This window comes from Asparagus officinalis, chromosome 1 (genome assembly GCF_001876935.1).
Source record: "Asparagus officinalis chromosome 1, Aspof.V1, whole genome shotgun sequence".
NCBI classification, from domain to species: Eukaryota; Viridiplantae; Streptophyta; class Magnoliopsida; order Asparagales; family Asparagaceae; genus Asparagus; species Asparagus officinalis.
Window position 1 is genome coordinate 28227971 of NC_033794.1, and position 18795 is coordinate 28246765.

At 35.7% G+C, this 18795-nt stretch overlaps 1 protein-coding gene across 1 annotated transcript; it reads right to left on the bottom strand.

Moving 5' to 3' along the window:
• Positions 214-1278, bottom strand: LOC109832661. The gene has a single exon (XM_020400059.1). It carries the CDS (start codon positions 1276-1278, stop codon positions 214-216), a length of 1065 nt encoding a protein of 354 aa, XP_020255648.1.

Sequence of the window (18795 nt, forward strand, 5' to 3'; positions counted from 1 at the left end):
ATAGAAGTAAAATCCTGGCTTTGCCATTATTTGGTGCATTAGAAATCCATTTCCATTTACCAGCTATCTTATTTACAACTACTGGTATGTTAGCCTCCTTAATTTTTGTTTCAAGTAAAGCAATGAAAGAAAGATGATACTAAAAAATATGTTGTTTAGTCAGATGCTGCTTAGGGGATTTATTTAGTCCCCTTACATTCCAAAAGGAAAAATTCATTTCAATCTAGCTTTACTCCCTCTGTCCAATGTGGAGGGATCCAGATCACATATTTTTGCTGCCAAAGAAGAGAAAGAGTTACTAGAGATGAGTCTGCTATTATTTCTTCTCTTTTGTATTTGTGTCCATGAAGCCTCAGGATGTACTTCTTCTCTATTTTCAGTGTTTGCTCCAGAAACATGCACAACATGCACATGTTTTTTAGTCTGTGAACTATGCACAACATGAACAGGATTTTCCTCAATTGAGAATAAAGATAATCCTTCTCTCTCTATTTGCCCATCTTGTATCTGATTATCAATATATTCAGAACATTTCCCAGCTATGTGCACATTGTGCACATTTTGAGTATTCACAGGAATTTTTTCAGATTGCCTCAACTCAGATTGGTTTGACCCCTTAGAAAGAATGATAAGATCCTTTCCATGTACAGACTTCATGAAATCAGTATTTTGTATCACAGGATTTTCAGAGCCTGAATTTGACTTTAGGCCCCCATGAACATTTTCCTTTGTTCCAGGATTTTTTGGAACCCATCTCTGAGTTCTAATCTGTCTTCTACAAAACTTAGCATCATGTCCCAATTGTTTACAATAATCACACCATTTAGGCTTCCATTCATATTGCACTCTTTGATTAATCATCTTGCCATTTGACCCTTGTATTGAAATATGATCTGGCAACATTGAAGGCATTTTCACTTCCACAAGCACCCTAGCATATAATAGCCTCTGTCTATTGGCAGTGAGCTTATCTGTGGCTATTGGTTTGCCAATTACACTTGCTATTTTGCTCAAACATTTAGTATTCCACAAATTCAACCTTAACCCTGGCAGCTGAATCCATATAGGATAGGTATTTTCAAAACTCTTTTCTATTTCTTCTTCAATTGTCCAGAATTTAAGTAAAATAGGTCTTGATCCAAAGAACCAAGGGCCATTTTCCATAATATCATTCATTTCTTCCTTAGTATTAAATCTGAACAGGAAAAGTCCTGACTTAAGAAGAAGAATTTCTGGAGTAGCCAGAGGAGACCAAGCTTTCTTAATGAAATTTTCCATATCCTTAAATTTGGCATTAATCCCTAATACCTGACCAATGAGAGATCATTTCCATATAGATTCTCCTTCTTTCCATTCCTCTTCTTCAAAAATTACAGAATCTTTAGAGTTAGGGGGAATAAAATCCAAAGCCATGCCATTACTTATCTTTCTATTATCAGCAAAGAAACTGATCCAGCTCTTTTTTTCATTTTTAACAGGATCCAGAAATTGCTCAGACTGTGAAGGATTTAAAGGAGGGAAATCATCATTTTCTTTAGTACTATCCTTATCAAGATTCTTCAATTCAGTCAAATCCACAGTAGGATTCAAAATATCAGAGTCTTCTTTTTCATTCAAAGTACGTGAATTCAAAGATTCCACCTCCAAAACTTCATCATCAGCCCAAGATCCACTCATATTCTTTAAAGATTTAGAAGAAAGTATTGACTTACAGGGCAGGGAAGCAAACCTCTGTGTAGATCCTTGTGACATCTCCTCCATAGACTTCATCGTTCTTTCTCCCCTTCCTGAATCAAGATAGGGCAGGGAAGCAAGCCTCTGAGTAGATCCTTGTGATTTAGACATCTCCTCCTTCATCGTTCTTACTCCCCTTCCTGAATCAAGAACATCTGGAACATAATTCACCAGATCCGTCATTAGAATCTTCTTTTTCTCTCCCCTAGGTCCCGTAGATCCCATCAGCTCCGATTCAGATGAGACGTATCCATCTTCAGCAAAATCAGAATCATCAGGATTCATAGGAGCAATCGAACTTGAATTTGAAGACCTCAAACTAATTTCCATGATTTTTTTTCCTTTTTTCTTTTTGATTTTCGCCATCACAAATCCAGGCGGGGGCGCAAGTTAGCAGGCAGAAAATCGCCTGCTAACATGCACCAGGGAGAAACCGCCAAAAGCAATGAATGATGGTGTGGGGGTATTTGATTAATATATTTTATAACATTTTACACCATCATTACTAATTATTTCAAGAAATAAATATGCTAATATCGGCATTTTAGCTTAGTTTGCACATAAATGAATAAAAAAAGAAATAAATATGCTAATATCGGCATTTTAGCTTAGTTTGCACATAAATGAATAAAAACATAAATAAATATTATTAAATATAAATATCGGCATTTTAGCTTAGTTTGCACATAAATGAATAAAAACATAAATAAATATTATTAAATATAAAACCCTCAAATTATCTCTTCTCTATTTTTCAGCATTTAGAAGCCCATGAAGCAAAAGCCCAAAAAGGAAAATGACGAATTGAAGCAAAGAGGAAAATGAAGCCTATGAAGCAAAAGCCCAAAGAAGAAAAAACCAATAAATGAAGCCAAAAGCCCATTTTATGTTATGGATTAGGGATAGGCATGGGTATGAGTTTTTAGATTGTAGATAAGGTATAGTATGAGTTTTGGATTATGGTATGTGTGTAGTATGAGTTGAAATATTGTATTTTAATTATGAGGGTTGGATATTTTGGTGTATAAATAGAGGAGAGTATAAGAGTTTGAGGGTGTCAAAGTTTTGTACGAGGAATTTACTCTTGATTGAGAAACCCTTAAACTTGTAATTTATTTTACATTTAATACAATCTTGTTCACCGGAATTTAAGTTCAAGGAGAGGAAAACCCCACTGAATGTGAGTTTCGATTTTTATTTTCTTTATTTTTCACTTTCTTTTGTATTTCCTTTTGTAGCTTAGATTTAATTCTTATCTTGCATTTTAATTCATAGCTTAGATTTATTTCCTTGCAATTTTATTTTCTTTATTACTTCTTTCTTTTCCTTTTCTTTGTTAGCATAGTTTTTTTCCTTTCTCATAGTTAATTCTTGCTTTTTATTTTCATAGTATAGATTTTATTTTATTTATTCTTCTTTTATTTTCTGTAATTAATTTAATTTTATGTTTATAGTTAGGTTTTTATTTTTAAATGTGGAACTAAAACATTGTAGGAATTTATGAATTGCATGAAACTAAGTTAGATTTCTTTCTAATTTGTGGAATGTTCTCTTGTGCAAATAATGATCATGTTAGGATAATTAATAAGAGATCTAGGAGAAGAACTTGATAACTTACCCCTTCATTAAATTGTTTGATGGGTTACGCTTGTGAATTCTAGATTAAGTCTCAAATTGATTTTTCTTGCATGAATGAATTTAACTTGGGTAATAATTTGATAGGGTACCCTTTCATTGAGTTGTTTGATGCCCTACACTTAGTAAATCTAAAGGAGAATTCTAATAAAGATAAAAGGAGAATATTTCATAATTACTAAGAGAAATAATTAAGTGGATTCAATTTTAGATTCCTAATATCTTTAAATTGATATCCTCATTTGTTTTCACTTTCTTGATTTTATTCTTTTCTTTTATTCTCTTGTTTTCATTTTCTTTTTCTTTTTCCTCCTTTATTAAATTTCTTGTTCTATGATTGTAATTTTATTTATTTATTCTTCTTCCCTCTTAATCAACATTTTATTTTGAATATAATACAACACACAATCAACCCTCCAAATAAACAAACGTCTCCTTTTCATTTACTTGTTTCTAACTACTCCTAATTGTCACACATAACATAAGAACCGAATCTAATTATTTCTTACAAACAACTTCCTCGTGGGATCGATAACTTTTTATACTATAACTTGATTGGTTGTGCACTTGTAATATTTGGTACATGTTTTTCTTCCATCAATGCGTGATTTATTAATTATCCCATGATTAGGGAACTTTGGATTCCTGAATATTAGAGCTTGATTAGTCATATTGACATTTGTTATTTCATCTCGATCATGTTAGGTCTCATGTTTATGAGCCTATATCTCTAATCTTGTTTTGATGATTTACAAACAATCCCTAATATTGTTTGTCTAGTGGTTGTAGTTGCCTATTAGGTATTCTAGACAAACAACATGTTAGAAGTTGGATGGATTGCGCCTTCACGATGATATCAAAAGGAGGTGGGCAGAAAAGTAGAATGAAGCCTTACAATTCAAAGCTAAATTCAAGATCAAGCTTCATCCTCCACTAAGACGAGCATATTGAAGATCTTTCATCTTGGATATATTAGTTTAGGTGTTTATACTTGTGTGTTAATACTTCAAGCTCAATTACACACACACACACACACACACACACACACACACACACACACACACACACACACACACACACACACACACGTACTTTTTGATTTTATTAAAATATAGGTGTATTTATGAAAATATTGTGTTATTGGTTTATGGATAATTTAATCATTATATACATCCTTTATTAAGTCTATAAATCAATATTAAAAGGTTTTATAACTTGGTTTAAGTCAAAAGTTAAAAAATCAAGTGTTTTACATATACACGTATTTGAGTGTTTTTGTAAAATAATGCGTTTTCACAATTGGAAGATGCAATTTAAAAAATTCTTTTTGTAACATGTTCATTTTCATGTTTATAAACATTTTCCAAAGTTTCACTTTTTTTGGAATTTTTTTACTATTCTTAAGGCACTTTAAAAATCAGATTTCATACATGAACAGTGTGTGCACGTTCATGATTCAACTTATAAGCATTGATAAGTCGACTTATGATTTGCTCTGGAATTTGCATTTTGAATCTGCTGAGTCGACTTATACTTCAAGCAAGTCGACTTATATATAATAAGTCGATTTATGATTTTTACAAGTTGACTTATATGTGTTTTTCAGCCTGTGACGACTAGTTATAAGTTGACTTATGAACAGTAGCAAGTCGACTTATAACACTATAACAACTAGTTTTTTCAGATTTTTAGGTTTTTATTTTTTTCATTTTGTTGGGTTTTCTCTTGGTTTTGCGGTTTGTTTCATGAGCATATATATACCACATGCCTACAAACTTCTGAACTATCTAAGAAAAACAAATATTAAGTTTTTGGGCAAGTTTGTTTAAAGTTTTCAAGAGTTTTCAAGTTTAGTTTTTGTGAAGATAGTTTCACAAGAGGAGGAGATCATTCCTTTGGTGTTTGGGCTTTCAATCTCTATCTCTCTCACTCTTGATTTGTAGAAAAGTTTTTCTAAACTTATCTTGTAGCTTATTTATATTTTGATTAATATATACTTGTGCTAGATTGATTTAAGTTTAGTTGTTTTATTATTACTCATTGTTTTCAAATACACCCTTAAGATTTTAGTATTATCATATATTGTGTACATTTGGGTTGTGGGGTTGTAACTTTGAGAGTGAGCTTAATTGAGTTCTCATCCATGTTTAGAGAACAAACTATTTGCATTTGTGATTAATTATGAGATACACTTTGTAATACACTTGTACACCGAGAGAAGTGTGTGGTGAGAGACAGAGTCGATTCCAAGAGGAGTAGGGTTAGTGGTAAATCCTAAAGAGATGTGATAATTCTAAGCACTTAAGGAAGGTGACACGGGCTAGGCCAATACTTAGAGGGTGTAGAGTTTGATTGTAAGAGTGTGAGTTATGAAAGTTTTCGGTGAGCTAGAAAACCGAGATTATGAGGTGTAAACATTTTGGGTGAATATTGAAAACCCATTGTGATAGTGGATTCTCCCCAAGAGTGGGAAGCAGAGACATAGGTCAACTCCGTGATCATATTTGTGTGTTTGTGTTGATTATTTGCACTATCTCATTTGCATTTTAGTTTATGTTTATATCGCCCTTGGCCGACACTATGAAGACTGCTTGCGAAGATTCAATTTGCTATCGATTTGTCACAAAAGATGATTGAATTGACATGTATAAATTTGATTCAGCATATAACCAAGATAGAGGGTCTGCTAACATGCTGGCGCTTGTACCTAACATGTCAAGATTCAATTCAACACACGATAAGTAAGCTAAATCATCATTATTATTAAAGATAACTCCATTGTCCTCATAAACAGGATCGTTTACATCCAGATTTTCAAGACCGATTACGACGGGTTCTATGTCATTAAAAACAAGATCATGTTCGTGCTCAGACTCGGTATCGGCTTCATTACCGCTATCTGGTTCCTCAATCAGTGGTACTTCAAATGGCTCACCATCAAGGTAATGGATAGAATCTGTGAAATAATTCTCCACCCCCTTGAATGGTTGCTTCTCTGCGACCACTGTTTTGACTTCGCCACTCTCATCTACATATTTCATGTATTGATGTAGAGTTGATGGAACAATCAGATTGTATGGATCCAAAGTCGACCCAATAACAAATTGTAAGACATCTCTACGTCAATGACGTAGCAAGTGACATTCGTCCTCAAGTCACCCATCTGACATTTAAGTTTGATTTTGCCAAGGGGGATGAGTATTGGAAGCATTGAAGCCATAGATGGTGGTTCCCATCGTTGACAAACAATGCAGAGGGACTCTAAGGTGATGAACGAGTCTCAATGGTATGATGCTCAAAGCAGAAACGGGGTCAACCTGAATTCTGTCTACCTGAATAGAGCCGATGTACCCTATGAAGTACAACGATCTATCATATTTCAGGTTTCTCACGTGAATATCTTCTTAGGAAAAGGTGATATGCGACATCCTTCCTCGAAAAACTTGACAACATTGAGGGCAAGCTTCTTCCAGCATTGCTCCGGCTGGGTTTGGTGGAAAGTGAGTGAGGAAAGCCTCATTATCTGCTAATATTTCATGAAGAGCTTCTCTCGTTGATCGAGATAAACGTAGAAGCTCAAACAAGGTAATCCTTGCTGGGATATTGGCCAACTGAGCCAGTAGATTAAACCGAAAAGGATCTTTCGAGCTTTCTGGTATATCTTTTCTGAGTGCTTTGCTGTAACAAAGTTCCTTCGCTTGAGTTTGCTCCGTTACTTCTTTCCCTGGTTTGGATGGTGCAACTACTGTTTTAGAGTATTTCTTTAAATACTTCTTTCCCCCCGCATGTTCCTAATATCTGTGCAGGTTGTGCGGTGAATGTTGGCTGCTCATTTTTAGAACTGCTAAGTGATGTAGTTTCAACTCCCTTACCTGGGATGGCTGAAATAGCATTGCAAGATCTTCGTGTGACTTTAGGCTTCCTTGCGTTTACCAACGTTCACTGCTTGTCCATTAGTGAATCAGGATGAACCCACATCAATTTACCTTTAGGGGTAGTATAGGGGACCTTCCCCTTTTCTTTCTTCTGATGGGGGTCGAAGTTCACAACCCTTGTCTCTGCCTGTGGAATCGTTTTCATGCCGTCTTGGACTTACACCTCAACAAAATCTCCAAACTGTAGCGGGACCATATTCGCAGATACCTTCTTTTGCTCAGCTTGAAGTGTCATCACACCTGCATCAAACAAAGCCTGAATTTTATCTTTCAGGATATAACATGCCTTGGTTGGATGATGCACCATCCTGTGGTACATGCAAAAGTTAGGATCGTCGATCCTTGACATTTTTGTATTTCATTTTACATCTGGCAATTTGATCTTATTCATCTTGATCAAAGATGTGAGAATGGAAACCACATGTTCATCCTTGAAATCATACTTCTTCTGAAAACGATTATCAGAAGTATTTCCCTTCTGTTTTGTAGAAGACTTCGGCGATGGTATTATTTCAACAGCTAGAGTATCCTTCCCTTTTGATTATTTCTGGGAATTATAGTTGCTTTTACCCCCTCCCTTTTTAGGCTGGGATTCTTGAGGTTCTTCAGCATCTATTCTCTTGAGCATGTTTTCCACCTGCTCTCCTTGCCAAACCAAATATTTCCATGAATGGGCTTCAACATCACCCATCTTGGACAAGATATTGATAGAAAGATTGTTGCGGTATATCTTCACAAGAGTAGCTTCAGAAACTTGATCACATGAATGCAACGATCAATTTCTGAATCTTTTGACGAAGTCACCGATAGACTCCGTCTTCTTCTGCTTCTCTGCCAATAGCGTGGCCATAGACGCCTCAGTGTCATTGTTGAAGAATCGGGCTAGAAAAAGCCTCTCCAAATCTCTCCAACTTTGGATTGACCCTGGCTCAAGTCTACGGAACCATTCGAAAGCCACCCCTTTTAGGGTATTGATGAACAATCGAGTCATAATGGGGTCATTACCTACTATATGCCCGGTTTGTGCCTAGAAGTAATAAATATGTTGGGTAGGAGAACCCTTACCGTCAAACTGTACTAAGTTGAGCGGTTTGAACTTCGGAGGATACGGGATCGTATCCCATTCACTTGGACATGGCCTGACCACTCCTAGTTATTTGAAGTTTCCTTGGAGTTTCAATGCATCAAGTTGCTTCTAGAAATCATCCAACTTTTGGTCCCGTACTTTCGTACGAGGATTAGATTTAGCTTCAGATGATTCAGAATGAATCTTCACAATATTTTCTTTCTCATCGTCTTCATCATTGCCATCTATGTTTCGACGGCTATTCTCTTCATTGACGAGTGAAGGTTGCCTATGCCTAGATCCCGAGGCTTGGGAATGAACCTTCTTCTTTTTCTTTTCCTTTTCCCCAAGGAGTTTCTCCATCATTGCTTCCAGGCGTCTGATAGACTCCTGTTGTTGACGAATGGTTGATTGTTGCTCTTCTATCTACCGCATTAGTTCTTCCTCATTTCCTGCCATTTTAGCACTTGCTTGTTCACTTTGATTTGTGTTGGAGGGATGAGAAGTGGCAATGGCTGAGTTTTCAAGTTCTTGCTCAGTCTCATCTGTGATACCCACTAATCGTCGGTAATCAAACGAGATTACTACGCCTTTACGGGTACGAGTGTGTTGAAACATCACTTGTCCTTCTATAAGCATTTTACCTAACCCTAGAGAGTATTCAGGATCAGATGATTCAGATGACTCAGCCGATGTGACGCCCCTGGGTTCACACAAGGCTGCAGTCCAAGGTAAAACCAAGAATGTCAAACCTGCCATGCACCATACCATACAATAACATGTTTCACCATCATAATTACTATCTCTCTAGTAGAGTCAATAAAAGGGTGTAGGTACAAAAGCAAGTAGAAGATAATATAGAAATCAATAAATGAAATATTAGAGATCAAATTAATATTCCATCATCTAACATACTGAGTATAAGTCAATGTCTGAAATAAATAAACTGAAGTACTCAACAAGTCTCAAATACAAAAATATCTGACAAGAGGAAATAAGGCACACAGCCTTTACAACTTCTAGAATAAAACTCTCAAATGTCTAAACAAAAGTCTACAGTGGAGCTCAAAAGAAAATATAACTAAATTGACAGCTAAAGCTAAAATACATCGCCATCAACCTGCGACTCTTCGGGCTCCTGGCTCGTTACCTGAAAGGGGGAGGGATAACGAGCGTCAAAGCGCTAACAAGCAACATCACAACCAACCCTAAGGGAAAAGGGCTCGTTGTATACAGAAAATACAGTTAACACATAATAATATAAAATAATTTATCCTAACAATAATGGGTTTTAGTACTTAGGAAATTACAACACGAGCATAGGTACGTCGAGCAAAATAATCCAAACAAGGAAACCCTCATGTATATACCTTGTATCTCAAATTGTAAGTCCCTAAGTACCAAACCCGGAGTCTAATACATGAACAATAAAGAAAAGACAACGAACCCATCTCTGCCGATAAACATAGTCGTGTCAAAGTCACGATAAGTATCACGTCCAGCCTAGGTAGCTATCATGTCCCAACTTCATAAATATGTCATGCTCCAAACTCGGTTATGTATCATGCTCAAGGTTTAGCAAACGTCCAACACATGGACTAAATGATATGCATGTCCAACATATGGACTAAAATGATAAGTGTCCAACACATGGACTAATAGTAATGTATGTCCAACACATGGACTATAAGTAAAGAGGTGCAACTGTCAAAGGTATATGTGGAAAGATATACATATCCTAAACTCGCACGTAAGTAAAGAGGTGCAACTGTCAAAGGTATATGTGGAAAGATATACATATCCTAAACTCGCACGCGTCTCGATGTACAGGTCTAAACTTGTGTCAAAAGCCAACTCACATGTACAGATAAATCACTAACATTGTAAACTAGTGTCAAATAATCGAGGCGACCCCGAAAAGCAACTCAAACAGATAAAGAATCTGTAAAACACCTCATCAGTCGACTCATATGTCGACTGATGCAATCATTCGACTCATTGGTCGACTGATAAGATAAGGCAGAACAACCTCAGCTCACCAATCGACTGATCGGTCGACTGAGGAACTGAGAAAACAAAATCAGCCCGTCAGTCGACTGATCAGTCGACTGATAGCTGGAAAAATTCAGCCCGTCGGTCGACTGATCAGTCGACCGAACGGTTGCAGAAACCTGTTTGTGCAGTTGATTATTTGCAATACTATTTATCTAAAATCATCACCATAAATCCCAAGCATAAAGATACTAATTTTAACATATATTTACTAAACTGAAACGAAATTTCACATGTAAATACATAAACAAAACCCTAAACATGTGCATTCATGCTTTAAAAACGTTTTGAAAACAAAACTCGTATTTGATCTCTCATTAAAACATTACAGATCTAGATCTTTGATTCACAAAATGTTGGTGAGTTTTTTAACATTCTGAAATAACATATCTTCACATTATATGCTATAAAAATCAAGCCTTTGTACACAAAATACGTTTTTGGCTCATCAAAACTCATAAAAATCATTTGAAAACGTTTACAAATATGGGACGATGTTGGACGAGATGTTACTCGCCTCAAGGGTAATGAAAAGCTCCTAGATCTGCGAGAGAGTGGTTTCTTTCACTGCGAAGTGAAAATCTCGACGAAAATCCTCCGAGTTCTCCCCAAAATCACCAAGAACGAACCTAGGGTTTGAGAGAGGAGAGAGGGAGCTAGGGTTTCTCAGATCTGATGATGAAAGGGGGTGTTTTCGGGTAGGAGAGATCATATATGAACAACCAGACCCGACCCAAAACCCGAACCAATCAAAACAGACTCGAAACCTAGAAAAACTAGAAAATAGCTCGTCAGTCGACTGATCGGTCGACTGAGGTCATCAGTCGACTGATCGGTCGACTGATCTGGTAGTTTCTTGTTTCGTGCATGTTTTGCTTATTTGCAAAACCAACGCACAAAACTCTATATACATACTCTCATATCATCTCAAATAACTCGTTATCATGTACATCGATGACCTTAAGCTATTTATCACAATAATTCACATATATACATAACAAAAGAAAAAAATACGGGGTTTTACAGCCGAGACTTTACTTTTGCCCTTGCTGACCATGTTGATCGTCACTTCAATGTGGCGATTCTTAGATGTTTGTTTCTTGGGATGAAAGCATCTTCTTCTTGGTGATGAGAACATCAACGGCTCAGTCAACTGTTTGAAGACTGAAGGCTTATGTGTTGACTCCCCCACATGGACATTGGGAAAGTACTACATAAATGAGTTTCTCACAGTAGCAATGAGATTACATTTGACTCATGCTGCACTTGCGCGTGAGATAATCCCAAAGGTCACCAGCAGGACAACCCCCAGCGGACTTTGTCATCTTGGCTTTACTCAAGCGAGACCCTCTAAATGATAGAGGTTGACGACCTTGGGTAAGTTGACAAACTCCGTCCTTTGCATGACGAGGTACGTTGATAAGACGGGTTTGTCGAGTTCTCCTTCTCGGTAGGTTCTTAACTTGAGGTTCGTTTTCTTGACGAGCCTCATTATGAACCGTTTGTTGAATTTGTTGAACCTCTTTTTGAGGAATCTGAGCCTACTCGGGTACGAGGATGAGGTCCGTTATTTGGACGTTCCTCAATCACTTGACCCTCGTTAGACTTGTTGAACTTGGGCTGATCAGCTCTCGGCCGATAGTGAAAACCATCTAGCGAGACCAAATATCGTTCCCTACGGCGAGCTTGGTTCTAGGGCTGACGTTGTCGAGCGCGTCTTGACAGTGGACCAATTGGAACTTTTGCCTCAGGAGAAGCTGGGCGAGGTTCATTATCAAGAGCCATAGTTTGGCTAATAGAAGCCGAAGTTCGGCTAGGTTGCTTGACAACCCATTTCTTAGCCTGACGGCTAGTTACTAGAGTCTCCTCTTTGAGAGACATAAACTTCTCCTTGAGACTAACTCTAGTTGAATCATCAGAAGCCACTTGGGCTGAAGTCTCATACGAGACTCGACGACACTTACGCGCCTTTGTGGGACTAGACTTATAAGAGGAGATATACCCCTCGTACTTGGATTGGTCAAATTCGATGACCAAAGTCTCGATGTTCGTTCCCACAGAGATCTTGTCTGATTACGCTATTGCGCTACTACCATCTCGTCGGAAAGAATAGCTACTCCCACTGTGGTCGCCATTGTCTATAGGGTCGAAAAATTGATGTTGGATTGATGCTCTTGTTTTAAGAAAACTGGGTTCGCTCGCTTGGTACGAAACTCTTACAATCACTCACACTCTCTCGATTACATATGAAGAGAAGATTAATTCAGCTTCTCTTTGTTTAACATGAGTTCTTGGTAGCGAAAGGATGCTTCCTTTGATGCTTGAGTCGAGATTGCCTCCCGTTGACGATTAGGACAAGATCACTAAAGCTTCTCACGTTCGTTAGTCGTCTGGAATCAAAGTTCAAACTCCGGATCCGTACGCAGAAACTTTGATTTTCGATGCTTCTTGAAGTCCAAGTCGAAAATTTCCAACATTTTTCTATGTAGCCATCCATGGCTATTTATAGGGTTTAAGCATGTAACTGATGTGCTAAGATCACGGGTAGAGGGGCGTAACTGCCCCCTCCAAATCGGCGCATGCCGTAACGTGCTCCTAAAGATTAGCCCACGTGGCTAACTAAGTCTTCGGAGCCGTTGTAGCTAAATCTCTCGTGAACAACGAACCTCATCTTTAATTGAAATGGGGTTTGCCACGTAAGACGTGCCTCGTTATGCAGTGAGGTTCATCTTACAAAGTGTACTTTGCAGTAAATAAGCTTCTTCTGGTGAATTTTGTCTTCACTGACTTCGTCTAACGAATTTCATCTTCACTAACGAACTTCGTCTTCGATAGCTGGAACCAACTGCATAGTAAACCTGATGACTTTCCTTAAAATGAACCTCGTCTTTACTGACGAGCTTCAAATCCAACGATGAGTTTTATCTTCACTGACGAACCTCATCCTTCAAAGATGAATGTCGAACCTCATTTCCAACGACGAGCTTCACTGTTTGTTGTCGAGTTTCACTGCTCGATAACCTGCGTTCTGAGGTTGATCCTCACTAAACGACAAACCTCGCCTCTGATTGAGACGAGGTTCGTTTTCCTGACCATCCTTCTCATATTTTGAAATTTGGCATTTTTGAATGCCTACACCAACATCATCAGCATTTGTTTGACTGCCTGCTTCTCTTTCAAACATACTTCAAGCTTTTGAACATAGTAGGAATGTTTCCTAAACATAAATCAATAAAATGAGCAATCTGTTTATAAAATTTCTAAGGAATGCATTTATTGTTTTATGAAAAATATGAAGATTTCTTTCATACCATACACACCATAAAATAATGCACACAAAGTGATCTCATCTCAATTTAATATCAGCATTCAAGTCAAGCAAATTCCATGACCAAATATTAGCTACTTCTAAATCGTACAGAGAATTTACATAACATTTATATAGCATATCATGCCACACAGATTTTATAAATCACATCTCAAAAAAAAAAAGGATTATGATCTTCCTCTTCAATTCTAAGTATTTTAAGCTAGGAGAAGTGTACATCTAATTTGTATGATGCATGTACGTGAACTCAGCTATATCGTGGAGAAGTAAAAAAAATAGAATTAATTTATGTAGGTATCCCTTTGTAGTTGGGAGATCAATGTAACTAGAACTTTATTCATGCATCCCGTTGTATTTGGAATATTAGTGTTATGCATGGAATTGTTGTGAGAGCTATGCTTAAAAATTTATAATTGAAGAAAACTGTTATTATACTATTCTATATAATATGAACCGCAACAAGATAAGATAGAATGATCATCTATTGTACTATTAAAAGACAAAAGCAAAAATGAAAACATGTTACTTAAGGAAAACACTTAAATTTAAATTCAGAGTGCAATAGTTAAAAGTCAATAGCCAATTTACATAATCGTGGGAGACTTATTAAAAATGAAAATGTAACGAACAAAAAAAAAAGTAATGGATTGTTTATTATTGAGCTTCTATTTTTTTTTTCCAAAATAGATAAATGTCACAATTTTGAAAATTTAAGATACCACACAGATATGAAATCACAACTATCCACAACTTTCAATAGAAGCAAAATAATTTAGAATTGGTCATCTATATCATTGTGCAAGCCGTGCAAGCCGTGAGTGTTGCTATATAAAACTCATACGTGTTTCAGTTTTTTTTACCCACGCAGGAGATATAAAATCTACAATATTATAAATTGCATATCCTCAATGCAAGCATAAGAGGATAAATAAACTGGAATATAACGCATTCCATGTAAAAGCTGCCATTCTATTGGCTTTCTAAAATGATATCATCAACTAGAATACACAATAAGTTGAACATCAGTAGTTATTTAAACATCAACATTTGAAATATATGACACTCGTGTTACAAATAGTATAATACTTCATATAAGCATAAGAGAGGAGAAATCTGCAGAGATAGAATGCATTGATCTTTGAAACAACCGTCAAACCATGAGCACGAGAGAAATACATCCTAGCCAAACGTATTTGGTTTATTTATTAACAGTAGGAAGTATAAAGAAAGATAAATATATTAGATAGAGCAAAAAAAAATACAAATATTAAATTAATATTTCAAATAAAGGAATTATACTTAGAGGTCAGATCTTTGCTCACCAAATATCATTTAAACAATCAGTAACTTCAGCTGCGACATACTGCCATAACAAATAGGCTAGTCTTTTTAGTCCGTGCTAAGCACAGTCTTATCGTAATTGACCTAAATTTTATCATATTTTAATCACTCATATCCTAATAGAATTTAAAAAAATTACTGACTCACCTCCTATCCCCATAGAATTTAAAAAATTTACTAACTCAACTCCCCTTTCGAAGCACGGGAACCCTTAATTGAGATTTACCTAGAAATCATGATAATAAACAAATTATATATGCTATAATTAAAGTTAACATTATTTAAACTAATTTTTTCATATGAAATGAACAAACCGAAGAAAACAAAAATGTATCTACATGTAATTTGAATGTAATTAAGATTTAAGTCAGTTTAATATTCATAAACATTATTCACAATTGATGCATCCAAAAAAAGTTCATCCTCCTCTAAAATCTTGATATTTGCATGTTAACATAGATGAGTAGATACTAATGTACTGACTGGTTTATAAATCTTATTTGCAATAACACTCTATATCAATCATCGTATTAAATTGTTTCTAGATTAATAATTTCCAAAATAATAAAAAAATAATCCTTAATATAAAATATTGTCAAAACTTAGGTTAATTTATACAAAGATATTACCGAAAACTATGTTACTCGAAAATATTAAAACAAGTTATTATATGTTGATAATTTGGGATCTAATTAATCAAATCCTACATGCCTTAAATTTTACTTATATACAAATTAAAAATTTTAATTATTTTAATTTTTGTTTAATATTAATTTGATTTAGCAAAAATCAGATTATATACAAATTAAAATCTTCGGTTAATATAAAATGATTTTAATATATAAATATTACCAAAATTAAATGTCTGACTTTATGTAAATAACTTACATAAAACTTAACCAACATTTATTTTATATAACCATTGACCAGCTGTTATGTTAATATGCTCAAGAATCCAATCCCATATTATTTAATTAAATAGTGTATTTTTACTCCTGACATCTTTTTTTATTATATGGTTTTCAAATTTCAAATTTATTAATAAAGATAATTATTATATGAAATTGATAAATACCTCTATACTTCTCAATATTATGACTCTATGAAGAGAAATATTAAAAAAATAGTAAAATTTAGTTTTTAAACATACAATGTTGGGTCCTCTTGTTTTGATAATTATCTTACAAACAATTTACAACTAATATTGTTTTTAGTATTTTGTTTTGTGTTGTTTAGTATATTGTAAAACCCCGAAATTTTTATAACAAATATATGTGAATTATTAATAATAAATATTTCTCTTATGATAAATAATCATATATATATATATATATATATATATCAGATGAATGTAATTATCTGTATATATATAGTATATATATATATATAATATATATATATATACACAGCAGCGATGAATGTGATTTTTTTTCTGCCGTTTGAGACCCATTAAGTGTTTCTATATGAGAGGAATCGAGTCTCATGTCCAGCATGTCAATTTTCGAGCAGCAGACATTCTTGGGCTGGCGCGGTCGACCACGGCGGTCGACCGTATCGGTCAGAGAGTTTTCTCAGGTTTGGGTCTTATCGGGTTTTCGGGTCGGGTTGTGGGTTTTTGTATATATTCAAATAAACCGAGACAACCTCTTTCCATCTGAAATCTGTAACCCTAGCCCCTCTCTTCCTAAAACCTAATCTTCTTTGTTCGGTGATTTTGGGAGGAGTTCTTGAGGATTTTCAGCAGTTTTTGTGGGTTTCAGCGAAGGAAAATGTTCTCCTTTCAGATTCAGAGACCCACTGCTCACCAGCAGGGCGAGTAACATCTCGCCAACCTCACCTTGCTTCAGTTTCATGTTAAAGTTTGAGTTTTATTTGGTTTATTTAGGCCAAATTCGTATTTTTGAATAGCTAATAGATCATTATGGTAACATATGAGATTTAGATATTTCAGATTTTGAAAGCTCATCAAAGGATTTTATCAAATGAGATCCAGATCTAAGAATAAGAATGTTTTTAGATAAGTAAAACCAGTTTTTACAGTTCTACATCTATCTATATATATATATATTATATATATATATATATATATATATATATATATATATATATATATAATATTATATATATATATTCAGTATATGGTGATAATTTTTAAAGGTTTAAATTTGTGGTTTACTGCTATATGACATATTCATATGTTGAGTTTTGATAAAGAGAAAAGTTTTACAGGTTTAGAAGCTGACAGAAACCAGATCTGGGTTTCTGTCTGCCTTGCGGTCGACCGCATCGGTCGACCGCTGGGCGTGCAGCAAGGGCAGAGCACGTCTACCCTCTGCGCGGTCGACAGCAGCGGTCAACCGCGACATCTTGACGGTCGACCGCACCGGTCAACCGTAAACATTTACGCTGAACAGTGAAGTTCATCTCCATGTGCGGTCGACCGGTACGGTCGACCGCCGCACAGTATTGTGCACAGTTGGTTTTTGCTGAGTGTTTCATGTGTTCGAGAGATTCCCTCGACTATCTGATACTAGTGTTTCTCTGTTGCCATGAATCTAAGCATGATAGATGACCTGAGGGCACCAAATTTAGAATTTATACGTCGGGACGCGTGTGAAATTTGTATAAGTATATTTCTTCATACATCTCATTGATGATTTCTATTTGGTCCACGTGTTGGGGAAACTATGTCACTTTAGTCCTCGTGTTGGACTATAATCCATTAAAGTCCTCGTGTTGGACTATAATCTATTTCAGTCCTTGTGTTGGACATGTACCTATTAGACCATGTGTTGACCATTCGTTAAGCTATTAGTACGACACTTATCTGAATCAGGACACGACACTTATGTAAATTTTTGACCTTTGACACTTATTTGGTTATGACATAACACAGTATTTAAATTCTGAGATTGGTTGCTTCCCTCTTTATTATTGTTTCTGTATTAGACTTTGGGTTTGGTATTTAGGGATTTACAATTTGACATATAAGGTATATACATGAGGGTTTTTCCTTGTTTGGATTATTTTGCTCGACGTACCTATGCTCGTGTTGTAAATTTCTAAATACTAAAACTTCTTTTTAGTTAAGAGTTATGAATTTGAGACTTATTATGTATTAACTGTATTTTCTTATACAACGAGCCCTTAGCGCTTTGACGCTCGTTGTCCCTCCCCCTTTCAGGTAACGAGCCAGGAGCCCGGAGAGTCGCAGGTTGATGGCGACACACTTTAGTGCCAAGTTGCTTATTTTTAGTTATGTTTTGTTTGGAGCTCCACTTTAGATTTTTGTTAGTCATTTGAGGACTATATTCTAGATGTTGTAAAGGCGGTGTGCCTTATTTTCCTTTGTTCCGACTTTCTGTATTTGTTTATTGTGAGAAACTCCAGTTTATTTATTCAGACACTGACTGTGTATTTCTATTTGTGGGATGATGAGATATTAATGTGGTCACTATCATTTCCTCGGTTATTCCTTGTATTATCTTCTACTTGCTTTTGTACATGCACCTGTTGTTGACTCTACTAGATAGATATTAATTGTGATGGTGAAACATATTATTGCACGGTGTGGTGCAAGGCATGTTTGACATTCTTGGTTTCACCTTGGACTGCAGCCTTGTGTGGACCCAGGGGCGTCACAGTTGGTATCAGAGCTCTAGTTCTCGTATCCTTAGGATCATCCTGTGTCGAGTCGTGAAGCT

Bases quoted from the DNA above. Each gene is read 5' to 3' on its own strand.
- LOC109832661 (XM_020400059.1), bottom strand. From the start codon at position 1,278: ATGGAAAATTTCATTAAGAAAGCTTGGTCTCCTCTGGCTACTCCAGAA.